The sequence below is a fragment of the Nylanderia fulva genome, unplaced genomic scaffold (genome assembly GCF_048542155.1).
Source record: "Nylanderia fulva isolate GAGA-0341 unplaced genomic scaffold, ASM4854215v1 Scaffold170, whole genome shotgun sequence".
In the NCBI taxonomy this organism is placed as follows: domain Eukaryota; kingdom Metazoa; phylum Arthropoda; class Insecta; order Hymenoptera; family Formicidae; genus Nylanderia; species Nylanderia fulva.
Window position 1 is genome coordinate 92,370 of NW_028189946.1, and position 18,396 is coordinate 110,765.

An 18,396-nucleotide genomic window follows, 5' to 3' on the forward strand; every position below is an offset into this window, starting at 1 on the left:
TCTCTCGTGGGTTAGTAACCATCATCGTATAATAAATACCACTTTTCAACTGTCGGTAGTTAGCATCATTGAGAAGGAAGAACAGATACTGCAGATTCAACCTGAATCTACTATGTTTCGACATCAATCGTGTTCTAATAAATAAATATTCCGGCAATGCAAAGTTTCTATCTTCTCGTTGTCCATTGACACCATCAGGATATAAATCAGGGAAACACATGACATCCAGATATTTATAACGATTATCCATTGGAAAATCTTCAATTTTCACCATTTGATAAAGCTTCAATGCAGATTCGTTATCGATTCTTTTCGCGTGTATTGGGTATATTGTATACTGATCGTTAATATCCGAATGTTCAGTGATTTGTGTGAGAAAAGCCGTACGTTTTAAAACTGTTTGATCATCATTATTTTTGTTTTGCTGTACATTGTACAAATTCAATGCTGGTAATTCCTCAACCACCCCATTTATTTCGTCATTGTCGCTTTCCTCATCGACAATCCTATATTCTGTTTCCTGCAACTTATCCTTTAATAGATCATCAGATGACGCTGGAAGACGAATTTTTGAGTAATGAGGATTATTTTCTTTCAACCATTGTAAAGCCTTATACATTTTATTAATATCTACTAAATTTTCCCAAACCACTTTAGATTTCTTAGGTATACCTCGAACGAGAATGTGCAACTCGTGATTCAAATTTATAGGATCTTCCGGAGGACATACCTTATCCAATGTTTCTTGTAAAGGCAGAGGCAAATGAAATGTTCTACCTTTTCCTAAACAGAGTTCGATTATATAAGTTTCTTGATTTAAAATGTGCTATATTTAAATCATTTAATTATTTTTTTCGTTCAAGTACAATTAACAGCAAAAACTGCATATACGTAGGTATGTATTTGACTCTACTGCCATTACTTGAAACAAATACATTATTCGATATTAACAAATTGGAACTCTGGAATTACGAGTAATTATTTTTTATTGTACAGACTAGGTTTAAATTTTTGAGGACCTTCTTTTGAACATGGCTTGACCTTTTCATTTTTATGATTTTTTGAAGATAGGGTGAGAGAGGACGAATGAGGGTAAGAGAAGACGAGATAGGCGAAAGAAGGGTGAAAGAGAACGAAAGAGGGTGAGAAAGGACGTACGAGGGTGAAAGAGGTGAGAGAGGGTGAGAGAGGACGAAAGAGGGTGAAAGAGGACGAAAGAGGTGAAAGAGGGTGAGAGAGAACGAAAGAGGGTGAAAGAGGACGAAAGAGTGTGAGAGAGGACAAAAGAGTGCGAAAGAGGTCGAAAGAAGATGAGAGAGGGCAAAAGAAGGTGAGAAAGAATGAAAGAGGGTGAGAGAAGACGAAAGAGAGTGAAAAAGGTGAAAGAGGACGAAAGAGGGTTAAAAGAGGGTGAGAAAGAATGAAAGAGGGTGAGAGAGGACGAAAGAGAGTGAAAGAGGACGAAAGAGGGTGAAAGGAAGGGACGAAAGAGGGTGAGAGGGAATGAAAGAGGGTGAAAGAGGGTGAGAGAGAATAAAAGAGGGTGAGGAGAGGACGAAAGAGGGTGAGAGAGAATGAAAGAGGGTAAAAGAGGACGAAAGAGGGTGAAAGAGAACTAAAGAGGGTGAGAGGGAATGAAAGAGGGTGAAAGAGGACGAAAGAGGGTGAAAGAGGGTGAGAGAGGACGAAAGAGGGTGAAGTAGGACGAAAGAGGGTGAAAGAGGACAAAAGAGGGTGAGAGGACGAAAGAGGGTGAAAGAGGACGAAAGAGGGTGAAAGAGGACGAAAGGGGAGTGAGAGGGAATGAAAGAGGGTGAAAGAGGGTGAGAGAGAATGAAAGAGGGTGAGAGAGGACGAAAGAGGGTGAAAGAGGCGAAAGATGGTGAAAAAAGACAAAAAAGGGTGAAAGAGGGCGAAAGAGGACGAAAGAGGGCGAAAGAGGGTGAAAGAGGACGAAAGAGGGTGAGGTAGGACGAAAGAGGGTGAAAGAGGACGAGAGAGGGTGAAAAAGGACGAAAGAGGGTGAAAGAGGACGAAAGAGAGTGAAAGAGGACGAAAGGGGGTGAGAGGGAATGAAAGAAGGGTGAAAGAGGGTGAGAGGGAATGAAAGAGGGTGAGAGAGGACGAAAGAGGGTGAAAGAGGCGAAAGATGGTGAAAGAGGACGAAAGAGGGTGAAAGAGGGTGAAAGAGGACGAAGAGGGTGAGAGGGAATGAAAGAGGGTGAAAAAGGCGAAAGAGGGGTGGTGGTGGGGGTGGGAGTGGTGGTGGGAGTGGAGTGGGGGTGGGGGTGGGGGCGGGATATGGGAGGGAAAGGGGTGGGTGGGAGTTGAGGGAGGTGTGAGTGAAAGGTGAGAAGAGATTTATACGCGGACAGAGAAGAAGAAGAAGAAGAAGAAAAAGAATAAGAAGAAGAAGACGACGTTTCTTAATTTTTCATGAAAAACGTCACTTTTTGACCGCTTGTATCTCCGGAACGGCTTGACCGATTTTATTTTTTCTTGGCTCAAATTACTCGTGGCGATGCCGCCTTTCAGGTTATTATACGTGCAATTCAAAATTTTTTATATTATAGTAGTTCTACACCCCCAAAAAATGGACTTTGATGGTGCAGGATAAGGAGACTTGTAGTGTCTTTTAAGGTCTTTTAGGGTTTGAACATGGTCGGAGACACTACCGCGTCTCCTGATAAAAACATGGGTAAAAATACACGGCTATGAGAAAAAAGATAAAAAAAAGATAAAAAAAGATAAAATAAAATCGAGAAAAGATACCTGAAAATTCCTCATCTTGATTTCTATAAACTTTTCGTAATTAAGTAAATATCGCCCTAGATTAAATATTTTCTGTATCTAAGTAAAGATGACCATATATATATATAAAACATGGGTAAGAATACACGTCTATGAGAAAAAAGATAAAAAAGATAAAATAAATCGAAAAAGTTACCTGAAAATACCCCATTTTAATTTCCATAAACATGTGTAAATACGGCTCTCGGAGTTAAGTTAGCTAGTTACATTTTTTGAATTTCGTCTCTCGCGTACTCACGTATTCGACGCAAGTGTACTATTAAATTTCAAATAATGAGTTTGAAAAAAGTAATTGAAATTTGTCTATCACTAGCGCAGAGTTTATGCGGAAAAAATTTTTCCATGCATATATATGAATTAACATGCGCGAGTGAAGACAAATGCTTCATAATTTTTGGAAAATTCGCGGAGGAATGTCCCAACGCTGTGCTAGCGGTATTATTCCGACTAGGACATTTTAGTGTTTTTCGCGAATTAGTGATTATCGCGGGTGAGGTGATCGAGTCGCGATACTATTTTGGTGGTGAGAAAGAAAACGACGCAGCAGGTCACATAGAATATCTCCTCCTACATTTTCATCAAGTTCTCCGGGGAGAAGATAATGGTAAGTTTTTATTTTTTTTTACACTTAATTATAAATAAAAATTAATTAAAACTACCCCAATTATTTATTTAAATCGCTAAAACTTTAGCTTTCGTACGCCCTGTCGCACGCGTTACAGGAAACCGGTTGCGCGTACTAGAGAATCGCCCCGTATCACTTAGATTAAGGTTAAATAGAAGACGACGAGCAGATTCTTCGCCGGAGCCCGGACCTTCGCGTAAGTTTTTAACATCATAAATTATATTGCGCTGCTAGAAAACATTATATTAAACAGGAAATTTTTTAATAAAAATAATATACATTCCAGGCCGTGCACGCATCGTGTTAACGCCGGAGCTGGAACATCCGGTTATTGATTTAGCCGAAAGTGATAACGACGTGGAAGAGGTGCGGGTTCGCGAAGTAAGTCCGTTCGATGAGGCGGCCATATTTACTCCGCTTGAAAGTAAGTAAGAAAAATACTACAGTGCTATATATCAACACAAAAGATTTTTTAATTATGTGAAATACTAATAATATATGACTGATGAATATTAGATGACGCGGCGAATGAAAACATGGTCGTAGAGGAGCGAGAACGGGGGGAGGAAATCGATGAGGAAATAAACACGATTTCGGAAGATGAAGAGGAGCCGGAGGAGAAAGTGGAGGAGGAGGAGGAGGAGAAGGAAGAGGAAGATGAAGAGTTGGAAGAAGAAGAAATAGAGCAAACGGAAGATGAAGAAGAAGAGCCGGAAGATCGAGAAGAACAAACGGGAGATGAAGAAGAAGTGGAAGATGAAAATAACAACGCCACGTTTTCTGTAGAAGAAGAAGAAGAAGAAGAAGAAAATAGCGGGGCGATGGGCGAGGAAGGTAATAATTTCATATTTTATACTTAATCTTCTCCTACGTTTAAATTTTTTTTTTATTTTAATTAAAATAAAATTTTATTAGGAATTTCTTTCTCTCCTAACATCGCGCCCGAAATTTCATATTCACTGGAGTATTAACCCTCGCAGGGTGATACAAATGCCCCGGTAAAAGAATATTAAAACGTAAGTGAACTTAACATAATTATTATTAATAACAATATTTTCACATTATTAATAAAAATTCAAACGTAAGAGAGTAATGTTTTATTAAATATTTTATTTTGTTAATATAATTTTTATTTCTCACAGTACAGAGTGGTGGGGGAAGGAACGTCAGAATACAACAAGAAGATTCCCAAACCCGCTCCGCTGAGGAAACTTCCGACGAAGAGCGACATTTAGAGGCTGTTGGTGGACAAGAGGAAGAAGAAGAAGAAGCGGAGGAAGAAATAGCGAATCAAGAGCCTGATGGTAATTTTAGATATTTAATAATGTTGGCGGAAAACGTGCGTCGCTTTAGAACTTTTGGTGTAGAAGGACGGGAAATTAGTTTCCGTATTCGTCCGATACCCGAAGGAGCAAACGTGTATGAGTGGTTAGAAAATGCGTTTCGCGAACTTCACGAGTACGCGTTGCATTTGTGCGAACCGAGGGATTACGTCGGTATATCTTTCGATTCCGCAAGTTTAACCCGCGGCCCCGCAGGTATATCGTTCCGACCTTTGCGAGATTTGACTTACGAAAATATTTGGGAACTCGTAAGCTCGTTAGCGCAAAGTTGCGGAGGACACGATATAGCGCAAGAATTTAACATTCGGATTTTTAAAGTCACCCCTCCCATTGGTCGCGGCCGTAACAGGTTTACGCACGATGTTATTGCTAAACGCTCGATTTTAACAATTTCCAATACCGATAATTTATGTCTTCCTCGCGCGCTTGTATCGGCTCCAATTTTTAACGAGCGTGGAAATTTACGCACGGGAGAGTTACACGCAAAATGGAATGCGGTGAGAAGACAAAACTCGGTGTTACAGCGCGAGTTTGCGTTGCAACTTACGAGGAATGCCGGTGTCACGATTCCGGAGGAAGGGAGTGGAATTGATGAAATCGAGCGTTTTCAGCAATATCTCGCGAGCGAAAATGTCGCGATAATAATATATAACGACGATACTTTTGGTCGAGGGGGTAATCCGCTATTCGATGGAAACGCATTTCTAACCACTTTGCAGCGGGAAATAAAAACTCGTCTAAATCTATTATACAGTTTAAATAATAAACATTTCGATGTAATTTTAAATTTAAATGCAGCAGCAGGCGGGCGGGGATATTGTATCCCGTGTAATTTAAGTTACCGCTCCGATGTGAGAGAGCATCGATGCTCTAATAAATGTCCGCGATGTAACGGAGAGCCGCCGTGCGAGCAATCATTCGCGGATCGTATAAGGTGCGATAATTGTAGACGTGAATTTTTCAATCATGCCTGCTTGGAGCGTCATCGCGCGGTAAAATCATACGATGGTAAATCACGTCGGAGTGTTTGTGAAACTATACGATTTTGCGAAGATTGCGGACGTTTGATTCAAAGAAATAATCAACACGAATGCGACACGGCTTATTGCGCTACGTGTCGTTCTCTTCAGCCTTTGAATCATCTTTGTTACATGCTTCCCCTTTGTCGGCATGGCGATAATCGTCCCGATCCGAGCACTTCCGAACACGCGGATGGAAATAGCGAATAACAACAGCGGAGAAACGACGACGACGATGACGCCGAAGGTTCGATTAATCAGACTCGCAAACGCGTAAAAAGCTGGGTCGCATTCGTGTTTTATGACTTTGAGACGAGGCAAGACGAAACGCTCCAAGGTAGCACAAATGTAAAAATTCACGTACCTACGCTCTGCGTCGCTCAACAAATTTGCGAGGAGTGTGCAGAAATAGATGAAATGTCGGTGCGATGTCGCTGGTGCGGTATTCGCGAATTTATATTTTGTCGCAACCCTGTGCAGGAATTTGTAGATTTCGTAACGCGGCCGACAAAATATTTTAAACAAATAATTTGCATCGCGCATAACGCGAAATTATTTGACGCGCAATTTATTTTGAAATATATTGTGGAAAACCATGTCTTAGAGCCTCGAGTCATTTTAAACGGTACGAAAATAGTTGTATTAACGCTAGGTCATACGAAATTTATCGATAGTATCAATTACATGCCGATGCGTTTATCCGAATTACCTAAAGCTTTTGGACTGACAGAAGGTACGAATAAAGGCATTTTTCCACATTTATTCAATACTATCGATAATCAGTCTTATGTCGGAGCGTTACCCGGTGTTCAATATTATTCACCCGATTCTATGCAGATGAAAGAACGCGAAAAATTTCTCGCGTGGCACTCCGAGATAACGCGCGCGAACTATGTGTTTGATTTTCAACGTGAAATATTGCTTTATTGTCGTAACGATGTAGATATCCTTAGACGAGCGTGTATGGCTTTTAAAAAAATATTCTTAGAGCGTGGAAACGTGTGTCCATTCGAGGAATGCACAACCATCGCCTCAACGTGTATGCGAGTATTTAGAAAAAACTTTTTACGCGAAAGAGAGATCGGTATCATTCCAACGGGGGGATACAGACATGCGAATATTCACTCGCGTAAAGCCCTGCAATGGTTGATATGGAAAGAGTGGGAGCTCGCTCATCATATTATCCATGGCGGTCGCGCTCGAGAATATCGATTACGCGATGGTACGCTAGTCGATGGATACTACGAGTCGGTAGAAAATAACGTAACGCAATATTACGTATTACAGTTTCACGGTTGTTTTTGGCATGGTTGTCCAAGATGTTTTCGGGTAAATCGCGATAGACTGCTTTCGACAGATCGTACAGATACATGTGATTCACGCTACGAACACACCGTTGCAACGACATTTCGTCTTCGTAAGCGCGGATATAGGGTGATTGAGAAATGGGAATGCGACTTTAAACGCGAGATGAATGAAAATGTCGAGATGCGCGAATATCTACATCGACATCAAATGATAGACGTCAAACCGCTCGATCCCCGAGACTCATTTTACGGCGGACGCACAGGAAATATCGTAACGCGATACGAGATCACGGATACAGAAAAGATACGTTACGTGGATGTATGTTCTCTGTATCCGTTTGTGTTGAAGACCGGTGATTTTCCGATTGGTCACCCGACAATATACGTAGGTGAGGAATGCGAGGAATTAATCGGATTATCACCGGGATATAATTTCGATTCAGTCGAGGGGGTCGTGCGATGTAAAGTACTACCTCCCCGCGATCTCTTTCATCCTGTATTACCCTATCGCGTGCAGGGTAAATTATTATTTGCGTTATGTCGTAGTTGCTGCGAAACATTTTCTCAGATTGCGTGTACTCAGCTTACGAACGCGAATTCGAAGGTACATGGATATCGTGCGAATTACGAAAAGCAATCGAAAAAGGATATTTCGTGACAGGGGTTAGTGAGATTTGGCAATATAACATCACTCGTTACGAAACCGGTACGCGACAAGGGGGTCTATTTACGGAATACATCAATACATTTCTACAATTAAAGCAAGAAGCTAGCGGATGGCCGAGCAACTGTGTCGATAACGTTGCTAAAGAGCGTTACATCCGTGAGTATGAGGAAGTAGAAGGAATCGTTCTTGAAAAAGATAACATTGCACACAATTCCGGTTTACGCTCGGTGGCTAAATTATGCTTGAATTCTTTTTGGGGTAAATTTGGTCAACGTGGAAACTTACCGAATACCGTGATTGTCAAAACACAAGAACGATTAATGAGTTTGCTCACTAGCCCTCAACATGAAATAACCGATATATTGCCTGTAAACGATGAGGTGATATATGTTTCGTTTCGACTACGAGAAGAGGCGATCGTATCTTCGCCTCTTACTAATGTTATAATAGCGGCTTACACGACGGCTCAAGCGCGATTAAAATTGTATGATTATTTAGAAAAATTAGACAAGCGCGTTTTATATTACGACACGGATTCCTGTATTTATGTAAGTCGCGGAGATCCGCAGGAATACGAACCGCATACGGGTAATTTTTTAGGCGACATGACGGATGAACTCGCTAGCTACGGACAAGGTAGTTACATTGAGTCGTTCGTATCCGGTGGTCCGAAATTTTACGCATATGTGGTCCGTACACCCGAAGGACTCACACGCGAAGTTTGCAAAGTAAAGGGTATAACCTTGAATTTTGAAAACTCGCGTTTAGTTAATTTTAATAGTATTAAAGATTTATTGTTGCGTAAAGAAAGAGAAGAAGAAGAAGAGGAACGGGAAGAGGAAGCGCTCGGAGAACAGGTTAAAGAGGCGATTCCTGGGACATCGATAAATCTTCGTTTTAAAGCCATTTGGCGAACCGCATTTCACGTTTTAAAACGCGTGACGAAACAAAAATATGCAAGCCTGTGTTATTAAAACGAAGATTTATCAAAAATCGATATTCTCTTCCTTACGGTTATTTACCGGAACAATGACATTGCTCTCCTCTTCACACTCTTCTATCTTTGCGGAGATACGCGTGCGTTTTCCGCCACTTGCATAGAAATGCAAATATTATATAAAAGTGTAAATATTGTAAAAGTAAAATGTATTTCATCAAATATTATAAAATATTATACTTTATACTATATTTTATAAATCGGAGTTTTAAAATACCCGTAGTTTTAATTTTATTTTTATATTAGAAAGGATAAGGAATAGTTTAACTAAAGTTAGAAGATGTAGATATTAGTAATAAGAAAAAAATACTTTGTAAATATAAATACAAAAATTTATATTTTTAATAAAAAATATTGTTCAGTAATAAAATTTATATATTTTAATAAAAAATATTGTTTCCCCATCCTAGTTTTAATAATAATAATTAACCTTTTAAGCGAAATCATTTTTATTTAGTGAAATATTAAATTTTTAACAAAATTTTTAATATAATTTTTTTTTGTCTGAAAAACTTTAACATAAAAATATTTAATTTTTAAAAAATTCTTGTTACGTACAATTTTTATATATTCAAATATATTCATGCCGAACTCACATACGTCCGCTATTACAAGACATACACACCAACAAGAACATTTGATTAAAAGCTGATTGTGGGCTGCGCAACGTAGCGCTCGTCAGCTGATCGGTAGCGGTGCGCTAACCAGGCGCTCATCAGCTGATCGGTAGTTGCGAGCTAACCAGGCGCTCATCAGCTGATCGGCGCTCGTCAGCTGATCGGCGCTATTCGCTGTACGCTAGCACGAGCATGCGACCGCCGCGGGTTGGCCCCCGGTGCGCGAATAAGCTTTTTCCGCCGTACTCATTTCATACTATGAGTAATATTAAAATTTAAATACACGGACGCTCTTTACGCTAATTTTTTGTTTTTAAGAACGCCCCGGATTAGACTTTCATTTACGAGATTGTACGTAAACGGTGAATATCGCGTTCATTTTGGGGAAATGGATGTACGCTGGAAACATCCTTGGACGTCGATCGTCTGCGGGCCTACGGGATGTGGAAAAACGATTTTCGTGAAAACATTTCTTCGTTATTTGTCCGACGTGTCCGATACTCGATTCGAGAGAATTTTATTTTATTACGCCGAGTGGCAAGATGCCTATCAATGCCTGCAATGCGATGAAAATGAAAGAGAAGAGAAGAGTAGCGTAAGAAAAAAGAACGTATATGCAAATAGCGTTCCGATAAACTCGAAGAAAAATATAATCGAATTTCACGAGGGTTTACCGCGCCCGGAAGATTATTCTTACGATCCACTCACCCCGAAATTAGTGATAATCGACGATCTTATGAGAGAGTCGTCATCGTGCGATGTTATCGTAGATCTGTTTACTAAAGGAAGCCATCATAAAAATCTCAGTGTTATTCTCATTTCGCAAAATCTCTTCTATCAGGGACGCGGACAACGCGACATATCTCTCAATGCGAATTACATAGTAGTTTTCAAAAATCCACGCCATCGCGCGCAAATTCGGCATTTATCGCGTCAAGTATATCCGGACGATCCTAAGTTTATGGAAGAAGCGTACTACGACGCTACCTCGAAGCCTTACGGGTATTTATTGCTCGATTTAAAACAATCGACTCCAGATGAATATCGATTTCGGACGTGTATCTTTCCCAACGATAAGCTGCATTACGCGTACATTCCACGTAGATCGATCAAAAGAGGCAGAGGCGTATAAAAGACTCGTAGTCACACACGACTTGTCACTCGTGCAATTACACTGCGATGGTAAAAAAAAAAAAATCGCAACCGGCATCATCGTCGTCGTCGAAGAATTCATCCGACGGCGCGGTAAAAATCGCTAGACGATCTATCGGCGAAAGAAACACGAATCTTTTGAAAACTTTATGTTATCTGAAAAAAAATCAAAGAACAGCGTTTTTACGTTCCGTCGATAATAATCTCATTAAGTGTATTCAAGAGTGCGTTTTTAATACTCTTAAAGGTAACGTACCGCTTGCGAGTAGTGAAAAGAAACGCCTTGCTAGACATAAATCGATCCTACGTCGTATTGCTGCGGAAAAAGATAATTTGAAAGTTAAGAGAAAACTATTGGTGCAACGCGGCGGATTCTTACCCTATCTTATTGCTCCTATACTCGGAGCTATATTATCCCGGATCATTGGAGATTAAAAAAGGGACGCTATTCTGTGTATATTTGTTGCGTCAAATGTGAAAAAGATAAAATATTTACAATTCAATAATGGAAAGAGCAAAAAAATGGTTTTAATTTCGTCGGAAAATCTCGAAAGACTGCAGCGACAACCGGAAATTTCCTCTAACGCGTCGGCCGATAATTCATCGAATAAAATTACCGAGATATCGAATGTGGAAAATGATACTAATAATTCCGTACGGACCCCGGGAACTCCTTTGTCACGGCTCGATGCAGAGATGTGGCGTATTCTGAATCTCACACCTCAGGTCAGCGAGGACAAAAGATGGAAAATGTATAAGGAGGTACTTCAGCGTTATCTTCAATTTATTCGTGCTGCGAGAAAACGTTTACGCAAAAACGTGCACGCCAGCGATGAACGCGATGGAGAACAGGACGAAGACACGAAAGAACAAGAGGATGATAACTTCGATGATGACGATGAACTTATGGAAACGCAAACTTTAATTACCAGCGACGGTAACATTAGCGCTGCTAGTAGTAGTAGTTTCGAGAAAAAACGCGCTCAATCAGCGGAAATGATACAAAAAATACTTAATAGTGTTCCGAAAAGTTATCGTAGTAAAGCACGCTTGCTAATGAAGCAACTGCTCCTTACTCCGTCATCTAAGATTAACTGGAATAGACAAGGGCTCGTAACTATAGACGGCGACATTGTGGAGGGTTCGAATATCGCGGAACTTGTAACGGCGTGGCCGTTACTAACGCCTCGCGGGCCGATCACCCGCCCGCCACTTGAGGCTATGGCGCCTAAGGCGCCCCTAAACGCAGAAACATAAGCGATACACGGGTCACCCTACCCCAGGGGCGCCCCACTACAACCCCCAGAGGCGCCCCACTACGACGCCGGCGTTACCCCCACCACAACCTCGATGTAGAGTGGGGGAACTGCCGGCAGGGTATATAAGCCGGCTCGACGGATGAACCGGCACCAGTCCTGTTCCGGACCTCCTAACCAGGCAACGGGCTTCTCGTTGTTACGCCGGGTTTCCCGGTTTCCGGTCTCTTCCTGCTACACGCCGGGCAACAGGTTTCTCGTTGTTACGCCGGGTTTCCCGGTTTCCGGTCTCTTCCTGCTATACACCGGGTGACGGGTTTCTCGTCATTACGCCGGGTTTCCCGGTTTCCGGTCTCTTCCTGCTACACGCCGGGCAACGGGTTTCTCGTTGTTACGCCGGGTTTTTCCCGGTTTCCGGTCTCTTCCTGCTACACGCCGGGCAACGGGTTTCTCGTTGTTACGCCGGGTTTCCCGGTTTCCGGTCTCTTCCTGCTACACGCCGGGCAACGGGTTTCTCGTTGTTACGCCGGGTTTCCCGGTTTCCGGTCTCTTTCTGCTACACGCCGGGCAACGGGTTTCTCGTTGTTACGCCGGGTTTCCCGGTTTCCGGTCTCTTCCTGCTATACACCGGGTGACGGGTTTCTCGTCATTACGCCGGGTTTCCCGGTTTCCGGTTTCTTCCTGCTATAAGCTATACGCCTCCGTACACCATATCTTTAAGTTATACCGGGTAATTTGTAAATCTTTTCCGGACACCGCTACAGGCTACACGCCTCCGCATTTTGTTTATACCGGGTAGTCAATAAGTTTTTCTATTTAAGGCTTTATGCCAACAAACATTTTGTTTATACCGAGTAGTCAATAAGTTTCTCTATTTAAGGCTTTATGCCAACAAACATTTTGTTTATACCGAGTAGTCAATAAGTTTCTCTATTTAGGCTTTATGCCAACAAACATTTTGTTTATTTGTTTCTTTTTGAATAAACCAAAGCATTGTTAATAAGGAATAAGCGAGTCTGAATCTCCCCCTTCCTCCCGAATCCTGGAACCGGCGAGCCGATCCGCGGCGTCGGGAAAGGTGAACCGTTACAAACTTATAAACGATGCGGTACGCGAGAGAAAAACGGTAGAAGCAACCGGAAGAAATCAGTTTGCTCGATTACTACGTGACATAGGTACGTCACCGCGTCTCATAGGAAATCAAAAGTTATTAAAAGTAGGCGTGCGATCTCGCTATATTACTACCGCGTTACCTCGCGGATCCTCCACTCCGATCACACGTTCAAAATCGTACAGTCACAGGTTAGACAAAGCGAGTGAAACCGAAGGAGATACGCAATTTATATCCCCCGACAAGGAAGGTGACGACGACGGTGACGACGATAGAACATTACCACATAACGTAGTTTCTCCGTCAAAGAGAAGAAGAGGTTTACTCGATTGGATAAATTTCAATTGATGGAATTCGAAAAATTGTATTACGACCCCTCGCATTATGCAGGCTACTCTGCGGTGGACAATTTATCGCGAGCCGTTAAACCGAATTTTACGCGTAACAAAGTCGTCGAGTGGTTTAAATCACAGGATGCATACACGCTGCATCGGCCGGTACGACGAAAATTTCCTCGTTTACATTATAACGTAACAAATATCGATGATTTATGGGAAGCCGATTTAATCGATCTTTGTAATCTCAAGAGCTATAATGACGGCTATTCTTATCTATTAACGGTTATCGATGTGCTTAGTAAATTTGTTTGGGTAGTACCTTTACGTGACAAAACAGCTACCTGCGTAATAAAGGCCTTTCAACAAATATTTTCGAGAAACGAGGGTCGACTACCTGTATACTTACAGACCGACAAAGGCAAAGAATTTATCGCCCCGCCCTGTACAAAATTTCTTAAAAGAAAAAGACATCCGTTTTCGTGTAACGCGCAATCCCAATATTAAAGCGTCTATAGTGGAACGATTTAATAGAACACTCAAGGAGCGGATGTGGCGTTATTTTACGCATAAAAATACACGTCGTTACTTTGATGTTTTACAAGATATTGTTCACGCTTACAATCATACTCGTCATTCCACCATCAAAATGCAACCCGCTGTCGTTAAGCGAGAAAATGCTCATACCGCGTGTGAAAATATGAAACGACGATGGGATAACGATAAAGAAAAGAAAAAGAAGCGTGGGCGTAAACAAAAGGCTAAATACCGCGTGAACGATCTCGTACGCGTCAGTAGAGCAAAAGTAACCTTCGAGAAAGGATACGAGGCAAAGTGGAGCGAGGAGATATTTCGAATTCATCGAGTTCTCGAATGGAGAAAACCCCGCGTATATGAATTAAGTGATTTATCGGGTGAAATTATAGACGGAATTTTTTACGAACAAGAATTAGCACCGGTTATTAAAGACTTACGTGACGAGGAATTTATCGTCGATGTGATAAAAAGCAGAGGACGCGGTAACAATAAACAATTATTAGTTAGCTGGCAAGGGTATCCTTCTAAATTTAACTCCTGGATACCCGCTTCGAATTTAACTATTTTTCGAAATGAGGGTGGATCAATTTCTTCTGGTTCTTCCAAGCAATAGCAGTATACGCTATTCCCCCGACATAAAACCTCATCGTTCATTACGGAATTACTTCAATCGCTGCACTTACACGGTGACTGGGAAGTCGCGTTGAGCGAAATCCAATTCCCTAATACCTTTTTTCATGTAAAGCGCACGGAGAAAATGTACTCAGTTTCGTCGATATCGACCCTCAAGTTAAAGAGAAAAATAAAGAAGATGAGGTGTTAACTTCGAAGGAAGCCGTAATATCAAATGGCGTTTATAATAATATGGAAGAGCTCGTCTCCACGATTAATTCGTCGTGCAAAGAAGTCGGTTCCCATATTCGTTTGGAGCAAGAAAAATTTACAGGCGGTAGTATTTTTTTCTCCCTCGCGTGTCCCGCTGGTTGCAATCTGATTCATTATATGCATTCTTCCGATAGACTTTTGCAAATGATCGGTTTAGCTGATTTTATTTATAACGCTCCTAAGGGGAGAAGTCACTATTGTTCTATGCTCACGACATCTAAGCTTAATTCCAAAGAAAAATCTACTTCAATTTTTTTTAAACTCGGTTCTCTTGACGAAAATGGAGTACGTCGCGAAGGATTCTATAGTTACGAAGCGTGTAGTTTGGCGCGGAGTATTCTCGATAAACTGTTCGTTTATTGCGATATTTGCGAACCTTACATAACAGGCGATGTGCAAACTCCTCTTCTCCGAATAGTGCCTGTCACAGGGGTGGGGCGCGATTACGAATATGGAACGAATCAAGTGAAATATTTCTCACCTCCGCATTATATCCCGGTGCGCCTAACAAATTTCCGACGGATTGAAATCGATATAAAAGACGATACTGGAAAAAATATACCATTTGAATCCGGCACGTTAACGGTGACTTTACATTTTAAACGTCGATTAGATTTTTAAAAATATTCTGTAAAGATTTTTTTGATAAGAAAGAAGGGTTTTGTTCATTAATATGGATTATTATTCGGAGTATTATAACGGATTACAAAACGGTGGAACTCGCGGGGGTGGAATTCCACGAGTTTTTGTCGGTTCACCCTATCAACGAGGTCATGGAATAGGTAGTTTTCTCGGAGGAATGTTCAGACGCGTATTGCCTTATTTAACGAGAGGACTAGGGGCAGTGGGTAAAAAAGCTTTGCGCGCCGGGGTTAATATAATCGAGGATGTTGAAAATAAAATGCCGTTAAAGGTAGCTGTCAAGCATCGTTTTGAACAATCGCGTGACAATCTTAAGAGAAAAGCTAGGGAAAAAATAAGTAGTCTAATGAAAGGTAGGGGATATAAATCGGATGAAAAAATTCATGTAGCGCAGTTTCCTTTCGGCAGGCTTAAGACTCACGTCGCTAAATCCTCGGTAACCGCATCGCGTAAACGTCGTAAGACAAATAAGAAAAAAAGTTTATCGAAAATGAAGTCGCGTGGGAAAAAAAGAACAAATACAAAAAAAACTAAAAATAATACGAGGAAAAATCGCTCGACTGTAAAAAGACTTAAGTCGTCCGCGAAACGGCGTAAAGCTAATAGCGGTAAAAAGCGTACAGTATACGATATATTTTCATAATCGCCATTATTCTAAATACGCTTGTTCGTGACAATAACGTTGGTAGAGCAGAAGGTGAAAAAAAAAAATGTCATTTCTTCACACACACTCGAGCGAGTGTTTAAAGAGCGAGCTCGATCTCTTCTCTTTACCGCCCACGCAAACTAGCATCGAAAGTTCGCAATGGATTTATTACAAACCCGTGACCTCGCTTTCGGACGACTCCCCGCTAGAATTCGTCATCCCGGGTCACGGAGAAGAATATTTAGATCTCACACACACGTTACTAAGTCTTCGGGTACGTGTAGAAACCGAGCCGCTACCCGGTCTCGCCACCGGATCTGCCGTCAACGTGGGCCCCGTAAATCATTTTCTTCATTCCATCTTCAATCAAATCGACGTGTATTTCAATCAAAAGCTCGTGTCGCCTCCAAACAACGCTTATGCGTACCGCGCGTACATCGGAGCGTTGTTAAATTATTCATCACCCGCAAAAACTTCCCATCTAACCTCGTGCTTATGGGATGCGGATACACCCGGTCACATGGACGATACAGTAGGAGCGGAAGGCAATACCGCTATAGCGAGACGAGCTCGTTACATACGCGGAGGGCGCGCGCTAGATCTTATAGGTCACCTCCATTGCGACGTTTTCAATCAGGACAAATTCTTAATTAATGGCGTCGAGGTGCGGTTGAGACTCGTGCGCTCGAAAGATACGTTTTGTTTCATAGAAACTAATTGCACGTCGAAAATTCGTATACTCGATGCAAGCCTAATGGTGAGAAGAGCGAAAATAAGTTCCGGAGTATTACTAGCGCATGCTAGAATGCTGAGCAAAGTTACCGCCAAGTATCCGCTTACGAGAGTTGAAATTAAAACATTCACGATTCACAGTGGGGTTGTGGGTAAATCGTTAGATAATGTAATACTGGGACAATTACCGAAACGAATAATAGTAGGTTTCGTCGATAATAAAGCGTTTAACGGTGACAGAAAATTGAATCCGTTTAATTTCCAAAATTACGGAATAAACTTCTTCTCGCTATACGTCGACGGTACACAAATACCCAGTAGACCGTTACAACCGGTTTTCTCGTCTCGCGAACCGCTTTACATCGAAGCTTATCATACGCTCTTCTCAGGGACGGGTATCCATTTTTTGAACGAGGGAAATTCTATAAGTAGAGATGATTATTCTCAGGGATATACGTTATTCGCTTTTGATCTTACACCCGATCTATCCGCTAATTGCGCCGGTCATTGGAATCTCGTGAGACACGGAAGTCTTTGGTTAGAAGTGAGATTCGAGAAGGCACTCACCGAAACAATTAATTGTATCGTTTACGCCGAATTCGATAATGTCGTAGAAATCGACGCATCGCGTCAAGTTATCGTCGATTTTTCCGGTTAACTTTTAACGCTCGTTTACCAACATGTATTCATACACAGTAATGTAATACGCGATTAGAAAATTTTCCCCCTCCTCTTCCTTTGGAAATTTCGATGACGCTATTCACGAAGTGGAAACTATGTAACGCGCTAGAATGAATTCAGTTTTGTACGAGACACGAACAAACGCGCACGTTTCGCTAAGAGCTTGTACCTCACCAACGAAAATCTCACAATATGGACATAGTCGTCAACATACAAGGTTTCCGTCGAGCATTGGATTATGATGCCACCATACGCGTTTGGAAAATTACCCGCAAAAGCAAGACGAGAAAACAATTGGCTCTCACGAAATTATCACGGTATCGAGTGGTTCAATTAATCCTAAATATTTTACCTCGCATCTCCGCGAAATCGCAAGACACGCGCGCTGCGTTTACGTCAGAGGTAACGAAAAAGCAAACTACTTGAGGAATTTACTTTTCAGAGATATAAATAATTTGGAGGGTACCTCACCAGCATTTAAAAATCTACCGGATGAGGAGGATATCGTACAATATTACGGTCATCACGGGATTCGAAAATTTGGAACCTTTCATTGCGCGTTATACAATGCTTATAAATTAGAATGCTGGCTAAGTGTGCAAAATAATTGCGAGAACGTTTCGACCTCTACCGAAGCTACTTGTAGTTCTGACGAAAGTTGGGAAATTACCTTCGACGATAGCGACGATAAATACGACGCCGCCGTTTCTTGCGATGTAAATGAGAATATAACTAAAATATAAATAGAGGAGAAAAATCAGCAAAACAACAAACATCAGATTGAAAAAAAGAAGAGAGATTTGTGATTTCTGAACCGTCATCGACGTTGACGGATAGAAACAAGAACGAAACAATTTCCATCTCGACGCAAACTGACATTGAAAACCTCTCAAAACAACTCAAGATAGAAGAAGACGCATTGTCGTTTATTTTGTCGTTTACGAAAGAGGTAAAAACTGGTATTGTTCAAATAATACCGTACACTCGTTCGTATTCGGGACAAAAAAATGAACTCTCGCGAAATTCTACAAGC

The 18,396-nt window shown here is 41.4% G+C and overlaps 1 protein-coding gene across 1 annotated transcript; it reads left to right on the top strand.

Annotated features, from left to right (window-relative positions):
* The first annotated feature begins 16,014 nt into the window (after window positions 1–16,014).
* On the top strand, window positions 16,015–17,340 carry LOC146723738 (uncharacterized protein F54H12.2-like). The gene has a single exon (XM_085481274.1). The coding sequence runs from the start codon at window positions 16,015–16,017 to the stop codon at window positions 17,338–17,340; it is 1,326 nt and encodes a 441-aa protein (XP_085337400.1).
* Window positions 17,341–18,396: the final 1,056 nt, after the last annotated feature.